We start from the raw sequence: 20,917 nt of genomic DNA on the forward strand, positions 1-20,917 counted from the left end.
GCCTATGATTGCAAGTGTTGCACCAAATTTGTCCCATATGAGTTGAAGCACGCCCCAAATATATATGGATCATATGAATATGATTTTGAACTCCTTTTAGATCCATTTGAATGACATAAGTTTGCTCCACACCATTGTTAGAAATTTGCCCTATTGGATCCGTATCATTCCCTCTTTCTTTAGAAAAGATTCGTCCTCGAATCTTGCTGATATTTATGTCAAGAAGGAAAGCTTTAGGCACCCATGTATCTTCAAAGACCTCCTTTTGAATAGGTGGAAATAGTATAAAACTTTCATCATGGATGTTTTCATCAACAACCTGCACATCAAGAACAAATGAACTAGACATAAAAATATTAGTCATAGAAAGATCATGTGGATGTGACCCATTCTCCTCTACAACTTCCAAAACAGTCTTATTCACCTCCTCCACCTCATCAATCATGTGCTCCCCATGTCGACCATCATTCACAACCTCTTCTATAAGTTCATTAATGGAATTTTCAATTTCAATCTCTATGGAAGTTGACATTGGAACTTTAGCCTCTTCTTTCTCCTTTTCTTTCTCCATCTTCCCTCCTTGAAGTAGTCTTGATTCTTTTCCAGCCTCGTTACCCTCAAACTCACTCTTTTCTCTCATTTTTTCCACAGAACTCAAGCTCTCACTCTCCTTTGTAGCCAAGGCCGAAGCCTCCCTCTCCCTCTCCAGCATTTTTATGTGATCGGCATATACCTCTTGAGGTGATAAAGGAGCGAGTATAAGCTTCTGTCCTTCATGAGTGAAGGAGTACTTGTTATTGAGCCCATCATGTTGCACCTTTCTATCATATTGCCACGGCCTACCCAACAATATATGGCTTGCCTGCATAGGTACCACATCGCACAAGATCTCATCCTTATACCTACCAATAGAAAATGGTATAACCACCTGGCGTGTAACTCTGACCTCACCACAGTCGTTCAACCATTGCAATCTGTATGGCTTAGGGTGTTTAATAGAAGCCAAGCCCAATTTCTCCACCATATACACACTAGCCACATTTGCACAACTACCTCCATCAATAATGACAGTACACACTTTTCCATTAACCAAACACCTAGTGTGAAATATGTTTTCCCGCTGTTTCAGGCTTTCTTCCTTAACCTGCATATTCAGAGCACGCCTAGCAACAAGCATCTCACAATGTGCAGCAAGCAACACATTATTAACAAACACATCCGAATCATCACAGTCATTATTGCAATTATGAGTTCTTTGAGGTATTCTTGTAGAAGTGGACGCTGGTGAGACATTCTGATCTTTACTCATCCTACCTTTAATCAACAAAGAACAAAGAGAACTAGCAAATATTGTGTAGAAAAGAAAGAACTCAAGTGTTTGCACACTTACCACTCTTTTGCTGATTCTTCAATTGCACTTCAGAAACTAAGGTCAACCAACTAACCACAAGGTGCGTTTAATGAAACAAAAAAAAAAAAAAAAGAAAACCTAAAGAAAGAACGAAGAGCGCAAAAACTAGAAAGAAGACACTGACAATTTGGAAAGTAACACACGAACTAGGTTTTGTGCTACTTGAAAATATCACCTAGAGTATAGACACAAGCAAATAATACTCCAGCAATGTCAAGAAAATAAAAATAAGCTTAAACCAAAAAGGAAACTTAGAATTCAAATAAAAACGAATCTGGAAAATTTTGAATTTAATTCACTTCAAAGTAAATTAAATATGGATCTATTAAAATCTACCCAAAAAGGCAAGTATCAAGACCCACAAATAGAGACAGAAAAAAAATCAAATAAAATTCAATAGGCAGATTTCTTTTGCCTCTAATCTGGATTCAACCCAATTCAAATTTCAAATTTCCAAATTGATTCCCACAAACTACAGCAATCAATTGAGATAGGTACGGAAATATAGATACAATCACAATTTCTGCCAGAACAACATAAGGCAAAGGGAATTTTTTTTTTTTTCGTTTTTTTTTTTTTTTTTGTATTGCGATTTTTTTTTTGTGATGCACGAAGAAAAGGAAAACTCAGAAAAAAAAAAAACTCAGAAAAAAAAAGAAAAACTCAATAACGAAGAAAAGGAAACTCACAAAAATCAATAACGAAGAAAAGGAAAACTCAGAAAAAAAACTCTAGATCCTGAGATAAATAAGAATTTACCTCACTTTGGCTCTGATACCAACTGACGCGGAACCCTATGGCACAAGCCTCAAACCCACACGCACAAGTAGATATGGAATCCAAAGATTTGATAAACCCACCTCCTATGGCACCCCAAACTTAGAGAAGCTGAAACACCAATGATCGAAGGATTTAGATGAGAATCCGACAAACGCCACAACGAATAGTTGATAAGTTAGCCAAGATTCCTGGTGCAATTGATGAAAGCAAATCCTCACTCTCACTCAAAGCAATACACGCCAAAGGCATGAAAGAAATTCTGAAAAGTTTGATTAAAAGCTGCCTCTTACAATTGTTTCTTATCCTTATATAGTAAGGAGAAAAACAAATAAAACCCTAAGATACTCTTCTTGGGCCTGACTTAAACACATAAGGCCCAAGCCCAATCACACACTAAAATAATACATAAGTATTAAAACATAAGCCCAAAACATGGCCCAACACTCTAAAACTTAAAAGATAAAATATGGCCAGAATACAAGCCCAAACAAAGCTAAAATAAAATAAGTGTTCAAATAATAAAACATAGCAAGCCCATCATAACAAAGCTGAATCTTCACAAAAAACTTACTTGATCTTCACATTAGGCTTCCCTTTGTGTAGTTTTAGCCCATAGGTTTGATTAGCCTCCCTAAGCCTATGATTGCAAGTGTTGCACCAAATTTGTCCCATATGAGTTGAAGCACGCCCCAAATATATATGGATCATATGAATATGATTTTGAACTCCTTTTAGATCCATTTGAATGACATAAGTTTGCTCCACACCATTGTTAGAAATTTGCCCTATTGGATCCGTATCACTTTTAGAATAAAATACTAGAGATATTAGCAATAAGGTATAGAAAAATTCTATGAGAGCGACAATGTACTCAAAAAACATAATTGTTTTTGTGTTGTTTATCATTAAAAAGAGGAATTTTATAAATATTATGATATAAGAGAAATGAAAAAAAGGAGAGGTATGAGCAGGTGAAATAGGCTAGAACATGTTAGTGACCAATCTTCTTGTTCACTTTTTACTGTGATGATTGTTTGATATCGAAACAAAGTCTTAACCTTCGAGAGAAATAAATTTGAATTATCATAATAACAGATTCAAGAGTTTTAAAGAAAGTTTAATTATCTAAACATTATGTAAGAGGAATCACCGACTTAGCAATAGTTTATTCTTTTTCCCTTTTTAGAAGCATTATTATATTTGATAAGGTTAGATAAATTATTTTGGCGGAATTGATGTTATTTGAGATAATATTGTTGTTTATTGGAAGTTTAGTTTTTATCTATATTGGTGATATAGTTTGATTTTAAACACTTTAATTGGTACAAGTAATTATTATTGATAGGTTATATTGATATCTGTTTATATATAAATATGTGTATATATATATATATATATGTTTTGAATATTGGTATTTAGTTTCTTAATAAGATTGTGCAAAGTATAGCTATGAAAATATGAAAATATAATTATTTATATTTCCTTAGTTATTTACTGGATTCTAGATATAACCCTTATTCCTCCAATAGATTGTTGAATAAATGAATAAGATTGTTTTTGTATAGCATAGTGTGATATTGTGGTTGATTATTAGCAAGAATAAATTATGTTTGTATAAACTTTATGTTATTATCTATTGTTAAGAGCTACGTGGACCTGATCCTCTATTGGAGGTACGTAGGCAGCCTTCGGGTGCGGTCGAAATATAACATATGTTAAGACTTTAATTAGCAAATAGTAGCAATGTAAATTCAAGCCATATTAACAGATTTTCATGTTGAATAAATTACTTATTGGAAATTTAAAAAGTTTAATATGACTAAAATAATTAACATACAAATAATTATATTTATAAGATTATAGATAAAAATAAAGCCACAAAAGAAATCACCGACTTAGCAATATAGGAGAACAATTTTCATAAAGAGACCATGAGTGAATTAGACCCTTAATATTGCCAAAACTTGACTATAACTTAGGATAGAAGCATACATAAGTACCTAAACTGAATAACTTGGAAAGCTTGTTAAAGGAACGAAAATTGGCATCCGAATAGGTGCAATTTGTGATATAAAAGGCAGTGTCGCAGTCTAGATATAGAACGTAAGTTGGCATTTGAAAGGCAGTGTCGTAGTTCAGTTATGAGGCATAGACGAAGTGTCGCACCTATCCCAATTCCTCATTCACTAGCAGACTAAATGAAATTATTGCTTGAAAAAATAAAGAATAATGGCATAAAAATCCAAAATTTTATTTCTTGGCACAATAAATTAGGATTTAAAAATATTTGGCTATTCTTTCTAAATTTGAATTGAAAGTGGGGGAGCATCTGTCGGTAGCAGGCATATTGTATTTTTATATTACTTGATGTTGGACTCTACGCTACACCTTGGATAACCAAGGCGAGGTATTAATCGTTGGTTAATTAAGATAAAATTCTTAAATGGTGTAGAAAAACCTAAAACGCTCTCATCGACGCCGTCGCTCGCTGCCGAATTTATTTTTTCCACTTCGTCCTTCGCACAAAAAGTTGGCCTTCTCGCTTCACCACCATTTTGGCCTCAGAAAAGGAGATATTGCCTTCGTGCTTTCTCTTAGCTCTATTCACCTTTCGGTCCTTTATTTCTATATCTTCTCTCTCGGTGTCGTTACCTCTCATAAAAAATCAATTATCTTTAAACTTGAGATTCTCCACCAAATTCAGCTGTTGAAACCTGTACTTGTGTTCGTCATGTCGAATGCTGCTCATACAATTCCTAATCTCAAAACAATCATACTCGACTCTCCCGAGTTTGAATCGCTGATGATTGAGGATCCTAACTAATGAAACTAAGTGTGGTTGTTCTCCTATAAAATGCTCTGGTTTACTAGAGATGTTAAAGCTACTGGCAATAAATATTGCCTAGAGGAGAATCTGGAAAATTAGCTCTTCTCTTCATAATCAGTGTCTCACTAAAAGGACATTACTGTACGGTGCATGGAAATGCATGCTACATCTAGAATTCCTAACCTGTTGGACCTTGATGGCCTAAAACTTAGTTTCTTTAGGCTGGGTGTTGTCCCTTAACTTAGTTTTTGCACTCTTGAGCAATACCTGCCTGGCAGTTATTCCTTTGTTGTTGATGCTAGCTGTTTGTGTTCCGCCTACTGAAGTTGGTCCTTCAGGGTTTTATAGGTTTGGTGCTTTGAATTGCTCAAGTAGTCTAATTGATGAAGTTAAATATGCATAGACTAATTTAATTACTTTGTAACTGATGTTTCTCTCCCTACAATTTCAGATCCCGGTGCAAGTGCTGATCTTGCTGTGGTTTTAATGCAAGAAGGACTTGCACACATCTTACTTGTCGGTAAAAGGTAAGGTAATTCTTTGATTTTTTTTGGTTCAGTTGTTTAAAAATAAATAATCACATAAACATGAAGCAACAAAGCCTATAAGGAATGACTTCCACTCTACTTCATATCTTATTTTCTCGAATATTTTTTTTATTGTCATGTTGTAAACTGTTATCCTGGTGCCTTATGGTGCTGTGACTAATACACTACAGCGTGACAGCTACTCGATCAAGGATAGAGACTTCAATTCCTCGAAAGCATGGCCCTGCCATTGCTGGTTATGAGTCGGTATGCTTCTTTTCTTCCAACACAGTGAATCCAAGTCATTTATATTTGAGTTGCTATTGGCTTGTCAATGTACTGGAGTTGTTATTACTGATGTGGCTTCTATGGTTCTGCCTCCTTTTGCATGGATTCTAAGGATTCATGAATTTATCAGAAGTGCTTTAAAACTCTATGTTTTACATTTCTTGTTCTCCTTGCTGCAGGCATTGAATAAGTTCTTTGAGCATGTTTTACAGGTGAGCATTTGATTTGTATTTTATGTTAGTATGCCTCTACCCTGCTTCTGAATTCACAATATGTTTCAGGCAAATTAAATACCTGAAGCACTTCTTCACCAGTTCTGATAGATTTTATCCATGTGTAGGCTTTCCTAAAGCATATTGATTTCAGTGTCATTCGTTGTGCGGTGATTGCAAGCCCTGGTTTCACTAAGGTTTGCAATAAATATGCCATTCTCCTCCCCCCCTGTTTTCATTCAACTTCCTACTTGCTAATATGGCTTTGATCTCTTGTGAAATGATTTTTTTCTGCAGCAATATATACAATAGTCGAGTGTTTTATTCTTCAGGATCAGTTTCATCGTCACTTATTGTTAGAGGCAGAGAGGAGACAGCTGAGACCCATTATTGAGAACAAGTCACGCATAGTGCAAGCTCAGGATATAAGTATGTTTGTTATCTTTGCTTCCAGTGTTAATAGTGGTTAAAACAATGAATGAAACTTTGCAGGGTAGAGGTATCAAGCATAATGGCATACTGGAATATGATGTTTTGGGATAAATTTCTTGAGCATATATACTTTATGTTTATATGGTACTGGATTTTCTTGTTAACTTGGTTATGCGCCCTGAAGTTCTTTTCTTTTTCCTGTTCTCCCTTTTTTCTTTTAAAAAAATTATCTTCATCCATTTTCATCTTTTCGTCATTTGGAGTGGAGACGGTTTAGCTGTTTGTAACTGGAAGGAGGATTATCCTACTACTATATTAGGTCACAGCAGCTAGAACACAACAGAACTTGTTTTGTCCTTCCTAAATTTAGTGAACATTAACCTTTGTTACACAGGCATAGCTTGAGGGAGGTTCTTGATGCCCCAAATGTTATGAACATGATTAAAAGACTGCAACACTCCCAATACGTTTCTTTACGAAAGCAGGACAAAAACGTGGTCCTTTTCTATATTTGTTTTTTCTTTTCCCTTTATTTCTAATATCGTATTCATTCACATCGGTCTGCCTTCTTGGTTCTTGGCCGGCTTTTTGCAAGTGTATCGAGGACATTTCATCTGGGATTTCGATGGCAAAGTTTGATTTACCTTTAAGTTTCTCACTTTAATGGTGAAATTCAATTACTTTGTGAAATCTTGCCCATAAATTCTTCTGGGTTTGCTTCAAATTGCATTCTCCATCATTCATAACCTGTATTCCACCTCATTTTAGATATTGTTTGTGTTTTTGTAATTTTTGGCCTGAAGATCGATCTGGGTGTGCTTCAGAATCAGTAATATCATCATCCAGAATCTCAATTGCTTCTGCAAGTATGGTTTCTTTGACTGGTTCAATGTTATTTCCTGCTACTGCACCGCATGGCTCTACTGGGTCTGCTAGATTCTCTATTTGGAGTACGGACACAACCTCTTCGTTCTGCTATAATCAGAGAAAGGTTCTCTGCGCTTGTATGGCACCTCTGCGAAACATAGGCAGCGATGAATATCGAGCAACCAAATTCAATGTAATTCCCTTACGCTAAGTGTATTTGTCTAGTTTCTGTAGTTTAGATTGTTTTTAGTTTTTGCGGTGTCTTGTTTGATCGTTTGTTGTTCAGCGCTTTTCTTCTTTTATCTCCTTTTGCTCTATCGTTAACTTAATTTGCGTCTGTTTCTTACTATGTTTTTCTTTTCTTTTAGGTGTGACCAGGATTCTTATAAATCAAAGCAATTAGGGACGGTATTGGAACCAGAGGATGATTCTGATGTTCTAATTGAAGGTAAAAATGTCTACAAGTCATTTGGGGATAAGGATATACTGAGAGGTGTCAGCTTCAAGGTGACTTTTGTTAGAAATTGATGCGTGTTCTCTTTCTATCTAATGGTTCTTTCTATTATTAGCATATATTCTTACAACTGTTATGCACAGCATATTAACTCTTGATCAACATTCTTGTGGTAAACGTCGTTCTCTGTTCTGTTCACAATTCAACTTCTGAGTGATATTGAGCTATTGTTTTACTGCTTCTACTTGTGGTTTGCCTATTGCACCAAACAATGTAAAAGAAATTACGGTAACAACTGGTTTTTGTTGAGCTAAGGCCTTTCATGTGAGATTATAAAATTTGATTCAAAGTTGCATAATAAACTAACGACTCTTTTGAAGAATGAGCAAGGAATTAGGAACCAAGTATGGCTGTTAGATTACCTATGGAATTGTTGTTTAATGATTACAAGCTTCCCTGAATTGTCCGGTGGAGGGGAAGGTTTCAACGTTTTTCTGTACTGGCCATGTTATTGTTTTGGTCTTGTACACAATCTTGAGTTGCATCCAGCTCTTTTTAGATGTTTGACTTGGTTTATGGGGTTTATAATGGGAAAAGGGAAAAGAAAATCTTATTTCCTTTGTTTCAATATTATTAGTCAATAGTTCAACTAATGTGGTTAATTTGCATTCTTTTGCAAAAATTTGGGTTTACAGTAGAATATCTTAGTGACCAAAATCTTCTTCTTCACATTTTTCAACTACGAGTTCTAATAACCAAATCACTCTTTTTTAAATTCCAGAACATCTTAATAGCCAAATCGATGACTATGAATAAGAAGGAAAATAGTGAAGGGTTACAATCTTCGACGCAAGTATTTAACATGAGAACCAACTATAGGATGTTAAATTTGATTAATTAAATATATAGAAATTATTTAAAATTTGCAAAATTTCATCTCAGATGGTTGTTCTGCTTGCATAATTCTGAATATTGGTAGAGTTCATGGAAAGTTAATTTCTTTTCCTTCCCCTTTTTTTTCTCTTGTTGTGTTCTCCTTGTCATATTTTTGTCACTAATATTAATTATGAATTATTTTTAAGCTATTCATCTTGATTGTGAGTTTCAATCACGCAGGTCTTCCTGTTTACTTTATTGAGCCTCAACACCCTGACAAGTTCTTTTGGAGAGGGCAGTTTTACGGAGAACATGATGATTTCTATCGTTTTTCATTTTTCAGCCGTGCTGCACTTGAATTGCTTCTTCAAGCTGGCAAAAAAACCAGACATAATTCATTGCCATGACTAATTTAAAATTTGCTTCTGCCTTAATTTTCTTACAGTGCATGATCATACATTTTACAACTACGGAAAACTATATGAATGGGTCATTTGATTCTCTGTTTGGAGTTTTCTTGAATATTTGTTATTTTCTTTGTGAATGTGCATCCAATCCTAGAAGTCTTTCATATTTTATTGAATACGTGGGCTGCATAACAAGAATGGTGCCACAGAAAGGTGTACACCTTATTAGACATGCAATATACCGTACTCTAGAGTTGGGAGGACAATTTCTACTACTTGGCTCAAGCCCAGTTGCACATGTATTTCTCTTTATGCTACTGAAAAATATGCAATGCTCTGTACCTCTGTTTTGCGATTTTGTCAGATTTGTATTTAACATGCTATTATTGACTGTTATTCTGATGGATAAAAATGTTTCCCCGAGCAGGGATCGAATGGTGCTTTAGAACATGCATTTAACCATTACAGGAACGATCCTGAGAACTGTAGCGACGATTTGATTTCAACTACCTTTAATTGTTTCATTTTCATGGAATTTTCTGTGGGAAATTTATCCTTTCAGAGTAGAAGATGACAGTTCTTTTACAAGACAGTTGCAGAGAAGATGCACTTTTAGCATGCAAAAATTACATTATGCTTTGAATTAAATCACAACAATTTACATATCATCACAGCCCAATATAATCTGAAGTTCAAACATAAAAACTCTCCTTTTTTTCTCATGTGGGTCATGGTACAAATTTCTGCAAGTGTGAGTAGACTAGGGATACCCAACTATAACTGGTGGTCTGAGGCTTGGTCTCTTATGTGGGTCGTGGTACAAATTTCTCCAATGTCCTACCTGCAGCTACAAGGCTTTCGTCCTTTTCCAAGCCATTGGAAAGGTATACAATCACTGTACCATTTCCTCATTTGATGTTTAAAAGTTAGTGAACGGATTCCAATTCATTTGATGAAATTGTTTTTTGCAAGGCAGTTTCTACTGAAGGCAGGGCCATGCAGAACGTAGGATTGACAGGCTTGACGTTTTGGTCGCCAAATGTTAACATTTTTCGTGATCCCAGATGGGGAAGAGGCCAAGAGGCCCCTGGTTAGAAGTCCATTTATTATTTTTCTTTTGTGTGCTTTTGAATTGTGATAATTCAGGTAACAAAGCAAGACATGGAAGATACATTTCAACCTCCATTTAGAAGTTGTGTTCTTGATGGTAATGTTGCCAGTGTAATGTGTTCCTACAATCAGGTCAATGGTAAGCCAACATGTGCTGATCCAAATCTTCTTTCTGGGGTCATTCGAGGCGAATGGAAATTGAATGGGTATATATTCATTCTCCGAATTTTGAGTTTCATAGTTGATCATCTGGTTTGAATTCGGCTCGGTTTTTGCAGATACATAGTTTCTGACTGTGATTCAGTATATGAGTTCTTCAATGGACAACACTATACCAAAACACCAGAAGAAGCTGCAGCTACAGCAATATTGGCAGGTAATGCTTGAAATGCTAATTACTCGTTAAAGTTGATTATTAGGTTGCTTGTTAATTGCATTTTTTCCTTAAAAGAGGCTTAGTATTTATAATGAAATTGCAATTTTTTTTAATTTGATAGGTCTGGATCTCAATTGCTGGTGATTCTTAGGCCAGCACACTGAAGTCTTGGTCCCACTATGATGAGTCGAATATTGACAAGGCTGTCTCAAATAATTTTGCTACTATGATGAGACTTGGTTTTTTTTATGGTGATCCTACCAAGCAAATCTATGGAAATCTTGGTCCAAAACATGGTATCCACTATCATTCATGAACATGAGAGCAGATCCTTTGACGGGCTATCCAGGCAGAACCTACAGATTTCATACTGGAGAAACTGTTTATTCATCCAAGAGCTCCAAGCATAGCCCATCTGCAGTGAATCACTTCAAGCTCACGGTTCTCGACAAAAGTTTCTGAGTCAGCACAGAGACCAACAGTATCCCATCCATAGTCACCTGGGAACTCACTAGTCAAGTAAGACGGAAGCTCACTGGAGAATGGACATGGCCATTGCCCATGAGCTTAGGGGCAAAGGAGAAGAGCTTCACCGCCTTGCTAGTGGAAGTGGTGGGTGGAAAAGAGAAGGGGTCCAATGGGTATTAATAGATAGTTGGGGATGGATTTCCTTATCTCAGTGAAATCTACGTTCAAGATTCCATAAGAGGGGTATTTAAATCTATCACTTCATTGGAAGTTGTAGATTTTATTTGTTTGTTCTTTTCATCCTATATGATATTCTTTGGACCGCTAAATTCTTATATTTATTTATTGTTCATATCGACGTTCTAATATTTAGATTGATCGATCCATACTTTGATAAATTTTCACATTAAAAAAAATTCTTTTTAATTCTTTTTATCAGTGTATGTAAATACTATCGGAAAGTATTAGAATGAATGAAAAGACCCCTTATTAAAAAGTAATAAATTATATAACCTCTAAAATATAGTAAATTTTACCTCTTAAATGTTATTTTTTTATTTAAATTATAAATTTTTATTTTATTAATAATATATTTTTTATTAGATTACCATTATTTAATTTAAATAATTTAAAAAGGACTATTTATAATCCTAAGATCATAAATTCTTTTATTGAATAAATTTTTATATTATAATTTGATTTTACACAATATAGAAAAAATCAAACGATACAATTTATATGTATCGAATTACAGTAATTTTTAATATAATAATTTAGAATGAATTCTTTAAAAATTATTGAAAAAATGCTCACCAATATTAAATAATTAGTAATGTAAAATGGATATAAATACAAGAGTAAAGATAAAAATAAAAAATTATAACTATAGATAATAATTAATAATAAATTAATATTCTCACTTATACATGCGTGCCACATGCTCTTGGCTAGTAAACTAATATATTTAATTTCTTTAAAGTCAATAAAAAATAGAAAATATTTTTCTTCACTAATAATAGTAAATTTTTTTTTAAGGGTGATATGTGGATTATATCCAAAAGTACATCTCACAATACTTTATTAGATCAAAGTACAACTTATAACATGTGGGTTCAGATTTTGGACAACACACCTTACCTGCTTTTGGTGATCTAACACATAAAGTTTGATACTCTTAAATTTGTATGCGAATATATACACATACAATTTCATATTTACTAATTATATATTTAAAAATCGTAATTATAATTTTAAACATTATTTTAAACTATTATATATGAATCATTCGTGTAGACTATAATTGGTAAATCAAAAAATATCGTATGATAACAAAAATTATTAGCTTTCATTAGTTGTGCACAAAAGTTATTGAGATTTCATGCTGTGATTGATCTCATGTAAATGATAATTAACATGCAGAAATTGATGAACAATCTTGCAGGAAAAAAAAATGAAGACACTCAAACTTTTGACTTCTCCATAAAAACTCCCATGGATAGACCTTTTCTTACGGGTCCACTAGTTCCGTACAATTTTTTTATCGATGATATATATGATACTAATTGTAACTTTTGATCCAAATAACTGAGTAATCTAAATAAATTCACATATTTAAAAATCTTTTAAAATGGATTTGAAATAAAATTATTTTATAAAATTATTTAAAGTTCACACTTAAAATTATAAGATTAGTACATTTATCACTCTTGATATTCTGAGATCCAGAAAATAGAGTTTACAATGTGAGTGTAAACTTGGCCTGGGAAGATCACGTCTTCCCCTTTTTATTCCTTTTCTTTGTCCTCTAGTAACGCATAACTGCCATCCTACTACAGTGTCACTTGTTCCTGTCACTCAGGCCCGTATGTACGGACGTGCCAGCGTATCTCTCTCTGTCAGGCGGCCATTTAATTTCCCCTGGCACGCATGCTAATAGAGCTGTGAGGTAGCTGGGCCTACTCTCCTACCTTCCATCACATCACCGGGCTAAGCTATCTTCTGGTGGACCGGCGCGTGGGGTCAGTCCGGCCCGCCTTAGTCACGGGCTGAAGTATGCAATGTTGGGCCGGTCTGCTTTAGAGGGTCCTGATGGGCTTTGGGCCTATGTTCTTCTCCAGGGTCCAGCCTCATCCCGGGTGTAAGAAGCCCGACGGTCATTAAGTGCCCCTTAACCTCCTCAGTAGTTATTCCATGAGTAATGAGGGGGTAAATCCCTAGGCCACCATTATGACCATGCGGCTCGGGGGAGGCTCCTGTCAAAAACGTCATTTCTCTGCCTTTACTCTTTTCAAAATCAAACTCCCCATTTCTCTCTAGAATCTTCTTCTTACTTTGCTCTCTGTACTTTGTCTCTCTCATCTCCTGTAAAATTTCTTTGAGGTACGTCTTTTGCTCTCTAATGGTTGTTCTTAGAATTCCTGATGTTGCAACTCTGAGGTCTAGCATCACCTCTGCATCCCTCTCCAACTTCTTTTCTCGGGAATACCTAGATGCCTCCCTCTACCGCATTAGGGCTCCTCACCGCAACGAGAGGATTGTTCTCGTCGTTCCTCCGCCACCGGGTTTGATTGATCCCCAACGGGATCGCAGCTTGATCTTTTTTGTTAAGCAACGCGATTTTTGTCTGCCTTCCCTTTTTCTCCCTTCTTCATTAAGGTTTTCCATTACTTCGGAGTAACCCCTCACATGCTCTCACCCAACTCCACTCTTTTTATGTGTTCCTTTGAATCAATCAGCTTGTACTAGGGTTTTACCCCCTCTGCTGTTTTATTTTCCACCTTTTTCTGTCTAGTCCGTGCTAGCCAGAGGTTCTATTATTTTGCTTGCTCCTCGAGGAGGGTTGTCAATCTTCTCGGGGTATAAGGACTCCATTAAAGGTTGGGTTGAAGGTTTCACAGTGGTAGAGCTAAAGGAATGTGCGGGAATAACTTGGGATGTGGACCTCTCCTGGAGGGATGTCCCCCCAGGTTGTAATGACCTTCCCCGGCTGCCCCTGGTAGACCAGATCTGTCTTCTCCAACTGACCTCTATCTCGAGGAAGTATGATGTCGAGAAGTGCATGTTCGTGTCTAATCTTCGGGACTACCAGAAAGCTGGTATTTGTTTGTTTGATGTTCTGCCTTTTGCCTTTTTCTTGTATTTGTTTCTAACTGTGAGTTATTTTTTTGTTTTTCGCAGCCTCTTCTGCATTGATGGACAAGATTAAACCCCCTAAGAACTTCACGATGTCCTGGGAAAATATGAAGGCCACCTTGGAGGCCTTTCGGGCTGGTCAATTTGTGGTAGACGTGACCCGGGAGGTTTTTCACGCCATCTCCCCTCTTATGGCTGGCCGGACTACTTCTCCTGCCCCTGCTTCATCTCGAGCACTAGTGCCTGCCCCTAAGGGCTCTCGTTCTGTAGACTCCAAGGCTTCCACCCAAGGCAAGACTCCGGGCTCCTCCAAGTCCCCTGCGGCTCCAAGGCCCAAGTTGACATCCACTCCAACTTCCTAGGAGCCCATCACTATCAAGAAATCTACGGAGGGTGGTTCCAAGGGAGGGGCTGAGGTTTCTCCTTCTGCAGTACAACCTAAGTAGAAGGGATCTGTAGCTCGATGGGGACTACTGCTTCGGTGTCGAATGCCAATGCAAACGGTGTTTCCTTCGTGGGTGTCCGAGGAGTAGTCCGGAGCGCCCAAAGAATTCTGTTGAGCTCAGCCGTCTAGTTCTTCCTCGCTTCATCCAGCCACTTCTTTAGTCCCTGAAGGATGGGTCGGTTTGTGACTTCCGTCTGGCCGTTTGTTTGGGGATGGGCTACCGAGGAGAACTTGTGCCAGATGTCCATATTTCTTGTAAAATCCTTGAAGGATTTGCAGTTGAACTGCTTGCTGTTGTCTGATATAAGTGTCCTCAGTATCTCAAATCTGCAAATGATGTTGCCCTAGACGAAGTCTATCACTTTCCGTGTTGTAATGGTGGGCACAGCTTCAGCTTCAAGCCAATTGATCTCCTTTTGCAGCACAACCTAAGTAGAAGGGATCTGTAGCTCGATGGGGACTACTGGTTCGGTGTCGAATGCCAATGCGAATGGTGTTTCCTTCGTGGGTGTCCGAGGAGTAGTCCGGAGCGCCCAAAGAATTCTGTTGAGCTCAGCCGTCTAGTTCTTCCTCGCTTCATCCAGCCACTTCTTTAGTCCCTGAAGGATGGGTCGGTTTGTGACTTCCGTCTGGCCGTTTGTTTGGGATGGGCTACCGAGGAGAACTTGTGTCAGATGTCCATGTTTCTTGTAAAATCCTTGAAGGATTTGCAGTTGAACTGCTTGCTGTTGTCTGATATAAGTGTCCTCAGTATCTCAAATCTGCAAATGATGTTGCCCTAGACGAAGTCTATCACGTTCCGTAATGGTGGGCACGGCTTCAGCCTCAGGCCAATTGAAGAAGTACTCTACTGCTACTATCACGAACCTCTTTTGCCCCATGGTTTTAAGGAAGGACCCAGGATGTCTATGCCCCACTATGAGAAGGCCAAGGGCTTAATATGCTGGACTATGGTGTGGCTGGGTTGTTAATGGCATTGGCAAACCTTTGGCAGACGTCGCATCTTCTGACTAACTCCTCCGCTTCTTTTTTTAATTGTGGGCCAGTAGTAGCCTTGCTTGAAAATTTTATTTGCTGACGTGCTTGCTCCTTCATGCGATCCACAGACTCCCTGATGTATCTCCTCAATCACCTTGGCTGCTTCCTAAGGACCCACACATCTAAGCTACGGGTGTAACGACCCGAAAATCGGACCGCTACCGGCGCTAGGATCCGGGTCGACTTAAGGCCGCCGGGACCCGTAGCAAGCCTAACATGCATCCTGTGAACCTGCTTAATCCCATACATGATCAACAACATACATAAAAATTAAAACTTTTCTTTCCATATACATCAACCAACCTCAACCTGTGCATATACATTAACATAACATTGATCCCTTAGTGGAATCTCATCAATGCCCCCAATGGGTGACATAACATATGCTGAGTTGGTTTACATAAACATCATAAAAATCTCTAAGATCATGTATAAAAAGGGATACAACAATCTATGGTCAAGCACACCTCTAACATCCATAAACATCATCTATACTGATTAAGACATTACATTACAATTCGATCATGTCCATTGCTAGCTATTACATAAACATGGCTTCCTTACTCTACCCGGACTCCTGCTCTATACTGTACCTGCAAGCCTGGGGGTAAAGGGAGAGGGGTGAGCTAAAAGCCCAGTGAGTAGAACTATAAAACATATTAATACTATGCTCCAATGAAATGCATTATAACACAGACAATTCACATAAGGGTTGGGTGAACTTGTCACCAATTAGTCCAAGCTAACATTGTGACAGGCCGTAGCATGGGGTCCTGGTCTTCCTGTCATAACATACATTACTTACCATTGCCCCAGGGCCTCCTCTGGGCTCCTAGTCTTCGAGTCCCATAACCGTGCCAGGCCGTAGAATGGGGTCCTGGTCTTTCCTTACATTGTGCCAGGCCGTAGAATGGGGTCCTGGTCTTCCTGTCATGGACTAATTGGGTCATCCAACATTCACCCACATCAACAACAATTGATGCAATGCGGCATATTCGTGAAGCTAATGCAATCATCCTATTGCATAATCATGATGCATGAAACATGATAAAACATTTAATTTAAAAGATTAAGTTTAGTTCCACTCACCTCTGGCTGACTCTGACAACACCGAAGCAGCTGAACTCACTGCTGGGGTCCTCGGTTCCTCGGGTCCGAACCTACACAGGTGGACTCAAATGAGGGACCAAACATACTAGAACATATCTCTAAACTACTCCCCAAAAACCCCTTAAAACATCATGAAACAACCATAGGAAAACATGCAAGGAAGGCCTGGACAGGGCACTTTCGGCGGCAGGTTCGGCAGCCGAAAGTCCTTCCAGAGCCGAAAGTCAGGCAGGTTCGGCGGCACCTTCGGCGGCCGAAACTCCCAGACAGAGACGAAACTCATGCATGTTCGGCGGCACCTTCGGCGACCGAAACTGCCAGACAGAGACGAAAGTCTCCTTTCGGGGGCAAGCTTCGGCAGCCGAAAGGCTGCCTCCCCAGCCATGTTCGGCGGCCGAAAGTCCTTCGGCTGCCGAACCTGGTTTCTGAAAAAGGGCAGAAACTTGGCTCCCTATGCACATTTCGCCTCCAAACCTTTCCAACATGCATCAAACCTATTCTACAACACACAAACACAAGCATACATGTTCCTAGGGGCCTCAAACCAACATAAACCCCATCTACAACACATCAAGAAACTCACATTGTACATGAACATACATTTATACCCAAAAACTCCAAAAACATAACCATAACCTAAACATGCATTCTATCCCATAGATCTACTTAAAACTTACTTAAAACATGCAATGAGATTAAGATCGGCTCTTACCTCTTGAAGATCGAGAGAGAGACGACCTAAACTCGAAGTTGGGAGAGATTGGGTTCTTGAACCTCCAAGCTCCAAAACTTTGCTCAAAAGCTTTAAATCTTCAAAACAAAGTTAAAACAAATGAAAACCTTGAAAGATCTAGAGGAAAGACGCCAAAGATGGGTGAGGGGCGGCGGAGACTCACCTTGGCCGAAAATGGGGAAAAAGCTCGCCCGTTTTTGGCTAAGGGACCCTTTTATAGTGGTTGGCCAGACCACGTTCGGGGGTCGAATGTGCCTCCGCATGCATGCCATGTTCGGCGGCCGAACTTGGGGTTCGGCGGTCGAACCTGGACTTCCCTCACTTATGCTTTCGGGGGCCTAAAGCACACCCGCAACGCATGCATGTTCGGCGGCCGAACTTGAGGTTCGGCGGCCGAACCTGAGTTTTCCTCCAATGCTATTTTCATGCAAAAACTCATTTTCTTTCATGCTTAAAACATAAAACACATTAAAACATTTCATAAAAACATGGTTTTACCCTACTAGAGGCTTCCGACATCCGAGATTCCACCGGACGGTAGGAATTCCGATACCGGAGTCTAGTCGGGTATTACAACGGGCTAGATTTCCCCCTTCGATATAAGGTTCCCCTTACTGCTTGGTAATTGGCAGCCTTAGCTGCAATTCTTTTTACTTCTGTTTTATCCTCAGGAAGCTTCCCAGTCTCCAAATATTCTAGGTATGGGGTCATCCAACTCTGCCCCTCTTCAATTTGCATTATTGTGGTGGGTTTCTTAAAAGTGGGGATGCTGATATGCTGTATGTACACTTCATTCGGGAGCTGTTCTAGTCCTTCCTCGGATAACCGGCTAAGCAGGTCTGCTTCTTCGTTTTCCTCTCTAGGTATCCTGTGATACTATACAACAATCCCGTTCTCGCCGAGCTCAGCTTCCACAGCTCGTACCTTGACTAGACATTTTTGCATGATGGGGTCCCTTGCTTGATATGCCCCCGTTATTTGATTGATCACTAGTTGGGAGTCGCTGCTTTTTTTAAGGTAGGTTGCCCCTACTTCAGACGCTATCAGCATTCCATTTATCAAGGCTTCGTATTCTGCCATGTTATTAGAGGCTGTAAATTCCAAGCGTAGGACGTAGCAGACCTTGAGTCCCTCTGGGCCTTTCAAAAGTATTCCGGCTCCACTGGCCCCAGCGTTGGACGCCCCATCTACATACAGATTCGAGTTGAACTCCCGTGGTGTCCGGTCTCCATCCCTTCCTCCAGCTGAGCTTGGTAACTCTCTACTTTGTTCTTGTTGTTCCTCATTGAAGGAGCATTCGGCTATGAAGTCAGCGAGGGCCTAGGCTTTGATGGTTGTCCGAGGTTGGTATTCAAGGCAGTACGGGCTGATTTTGACAGACCAAGCGAGCATCCTACATAATGTTTCAGGTTTGTAAAGAATTTTCTTAAGGGGTTGATCTATCATCACGACTCCCTAGTGGCTTTCAAGGTACACTCTGAACTTTCTTACTGCCAGTAATAAGGCAAATGCCAGTTTCTCTATGTTCATGTACCTAACCTCAGCATCTTTGAGCACCTTGTTGACATAAAATATTGGCTTCTACTCTTCCCCTTCTTCTCTCATCAGCACAACACTTATGGCTTGTTCTGAGGCTGCTAGATATATCAAGCACATGTGGTGAACTAAGGTATTGCTTGAGGTTATTGAAGGCCTCTTGGGAATCCTCTATCCATTCGAAGTTTGGGACTTTCCCTAGCTTTTTGAAGAATGGTAAGCACCGCTCTACAAACTTTGACATGAATCAATTAAGTGCTACCACCCTCTCTGTAGGCTTCTGCACATCCCTCACACAGGTCGGCTCTGGCATCTTCAGTATAGCTTCCACTTTCTCTGGGTTTGACTCAATTTTCTTTCCACTAACCATGTAGCCTAGGAATTTTCCTCCTCTGATGAAGAAGGTGCACTTGGCCTAGTTCAGCCTCATTCTGTATTATTCCAGCACCCCGAATACTTCTTTTAGGTCGGCCAAGTGTTGCTGGAAGGTCTGGCTTTTCACCACCATGTCGTCCACGTATACCTCTACATTTCTCCCTATCTACCCCTTGAAGATTTTATTCATCAGTCTTTGATATGTCGCCCCTACATTTTTCAGCCCGATGGGCATGGTCTTGTAGCAATAGGTCTCATCTTTAGTTATGAACGAGGTCTTCTCTTCATCTGACCTCTGTCCATAGGAATTTGATGATAACCAAACATAGCATCAAGGGATGACATGTAATCAAAACTGGCCGTGGAATCGACCATTTTATTAATGTCAGGAACGGGATAACAATCTTTGGGGCAGGCCTGGTTCAGGTCAGTAAAATCTATACACATTCTGTATTTGCCATTAGCTTTTTTGACTAACACAGGGTTGGCTAACCACTGTGGGTACATAACTTCCCAAATGAACCCTGCCTCCTCTAACTTCTGAACTTCTTCTCATGTAGCCTGTTGTTTCTCCTTTCTGAACACTCTTTTCTTCTGCTTTATTGGTTTTGCTCTAGGGAGAACATTGAGTTTATGGGTCATCACCTCAGGGTCTATTCCCGGCATGTCGGAAGGCTTCCAGGCGAAGCTTGAGGCATGTCTTCTGATAAGGGCCATTACTGCTGCTTTCTGCTCTTCGTTAAGGCTCGCTTTGAGGCTGAAGACTTTGTCAACATCTTTCTTCTGATAGTGGAAATGTCTCCAGCGTGTCAATGGGCTCCGTCCTGGCCTCCTTCTTTTCATCTAGGACTTCCATGACCTCCGGGCTGCTGCGTCTGGTTCTACCACCGTGGCCAGATACACTGTCCGAGCTTCCTCCTGTCGTCCCCAAACTACTCCTACCCCTGCCTCGGTTGGAAATTTCATGGTCAGGTACCTGATGCTGGTTACTGCTTCAAAATCGTACAGTGTCGGCCTTACTAGAATTGCATTGTAGCTTAGGGGGAGCTTCACTACCAGAAAAATTGCATAGTGAGTGCGAGATAAGGGTGGTTCTCCCAACGTTAGGGCCACCTTCACCTTCCTTTCCACTACCATTGGGGTTCCTCCTATCCCCTTGACTGGGGCTTGATCCTTTACCAGCTGCTCCTCTAGTATTCTCATCTGCTGAAAGACCTAGTAGGGTAGCAGGTTCAACTTACTCCCATCATCTACCAGGACCTTGCAGACCCTGTAGTTGTGAATAACGGCCTCGATGACTAGGGCGTCGTCATGGGGCATCTGAATCCTATGAGCATTCACATGGGAGAAAGAGATGGTTACTAGGGAGTGCTCCACTATTTGCAGGACTTCCTTGCTACTCCCCTCTCAACTTTGGCTTCTCTTCCTCCCTCTCCTGCTCATCCGGCCTCCGGTTCCCCCTATGATCATGTTGATGGTTCCACTGGAGCCGTCATTCACTAGCCCAGCTCCC

General features: G+C 39.3%; 1 protein-coding gene across 25 annotated transcripts in view; it reads left to right on the forward strand.

The window, feature by feature from the left end:
• LOC122721556 overlaps positions 1-11,401 on the forward strand; it is a 45,743-nt gene extending 34,342 nt beyond the window's left edge. For 10 of the 25 annotated variants that reach the window (XM_043949510.1, XM_043949511.1, XM_043949512.1 and 7 more), the window contains 8 exons: positions 5,470-5,545; positions 5,737-5,812; positions 6,013-6,045; positions 6,174-6,242; positions 6,378-6,474; positions 7,281-7,537; positions 7,723-7,851; positions 8,915-9,178. In XM_043949510.1, the coding sequence (XP_043805445.1) occupies positions 5,505-5,545; positions 5,737-5,812; positions 6,013-6,045; positions 6,174-6,242; positions 6,378-6,474; positions 7,281-7,537; positions 7,723-7,851; positions 8,915-9,085 (873 nt within the window). In that variant the 5' untranslated portion in view covers positions 5,470-5,504 and the 3' untranslated portion in view covers positions 9,086-9,178. Of the gene's footprint in view, positions 1-5,033; positions 5,367-5,469; positions 5,551-5,736; positions 5,813-6,012; positions 6,046-6,173; positions 6,243-6,342; positions 6,475-7,280; positions 7,538-7,712; positions 7,852-8,914; positions 9,179-9,831; positions 9,966-10,057; positions 10,398-10,469; positions 10,568-10,688 lie in introns of those variants that run through there. The other 15 variants (XR_006348229.1, XR_006348235.1, XR_006348236.1 and 12 more) reach the window with 15 other exon arrangements.
• Positions 11,402-20,917: the final 9,516 nt, after the last annotated feature.

Source organism: Manihot esculenta, chromosome 13 (genome assembly GCF_001659605.2).
Source record: "Manihot esculenta cultivar AM560-2 chromosome 13, M.esculenta_v8, whole genome shotgun sequence".
Lineage (NCBI taxonomy): Eukaryota > Viridiplantae > Streptophyta > Magnoliopsida > Malpighiales > Euphorbiaceae > Manihot > Manihot esculenta.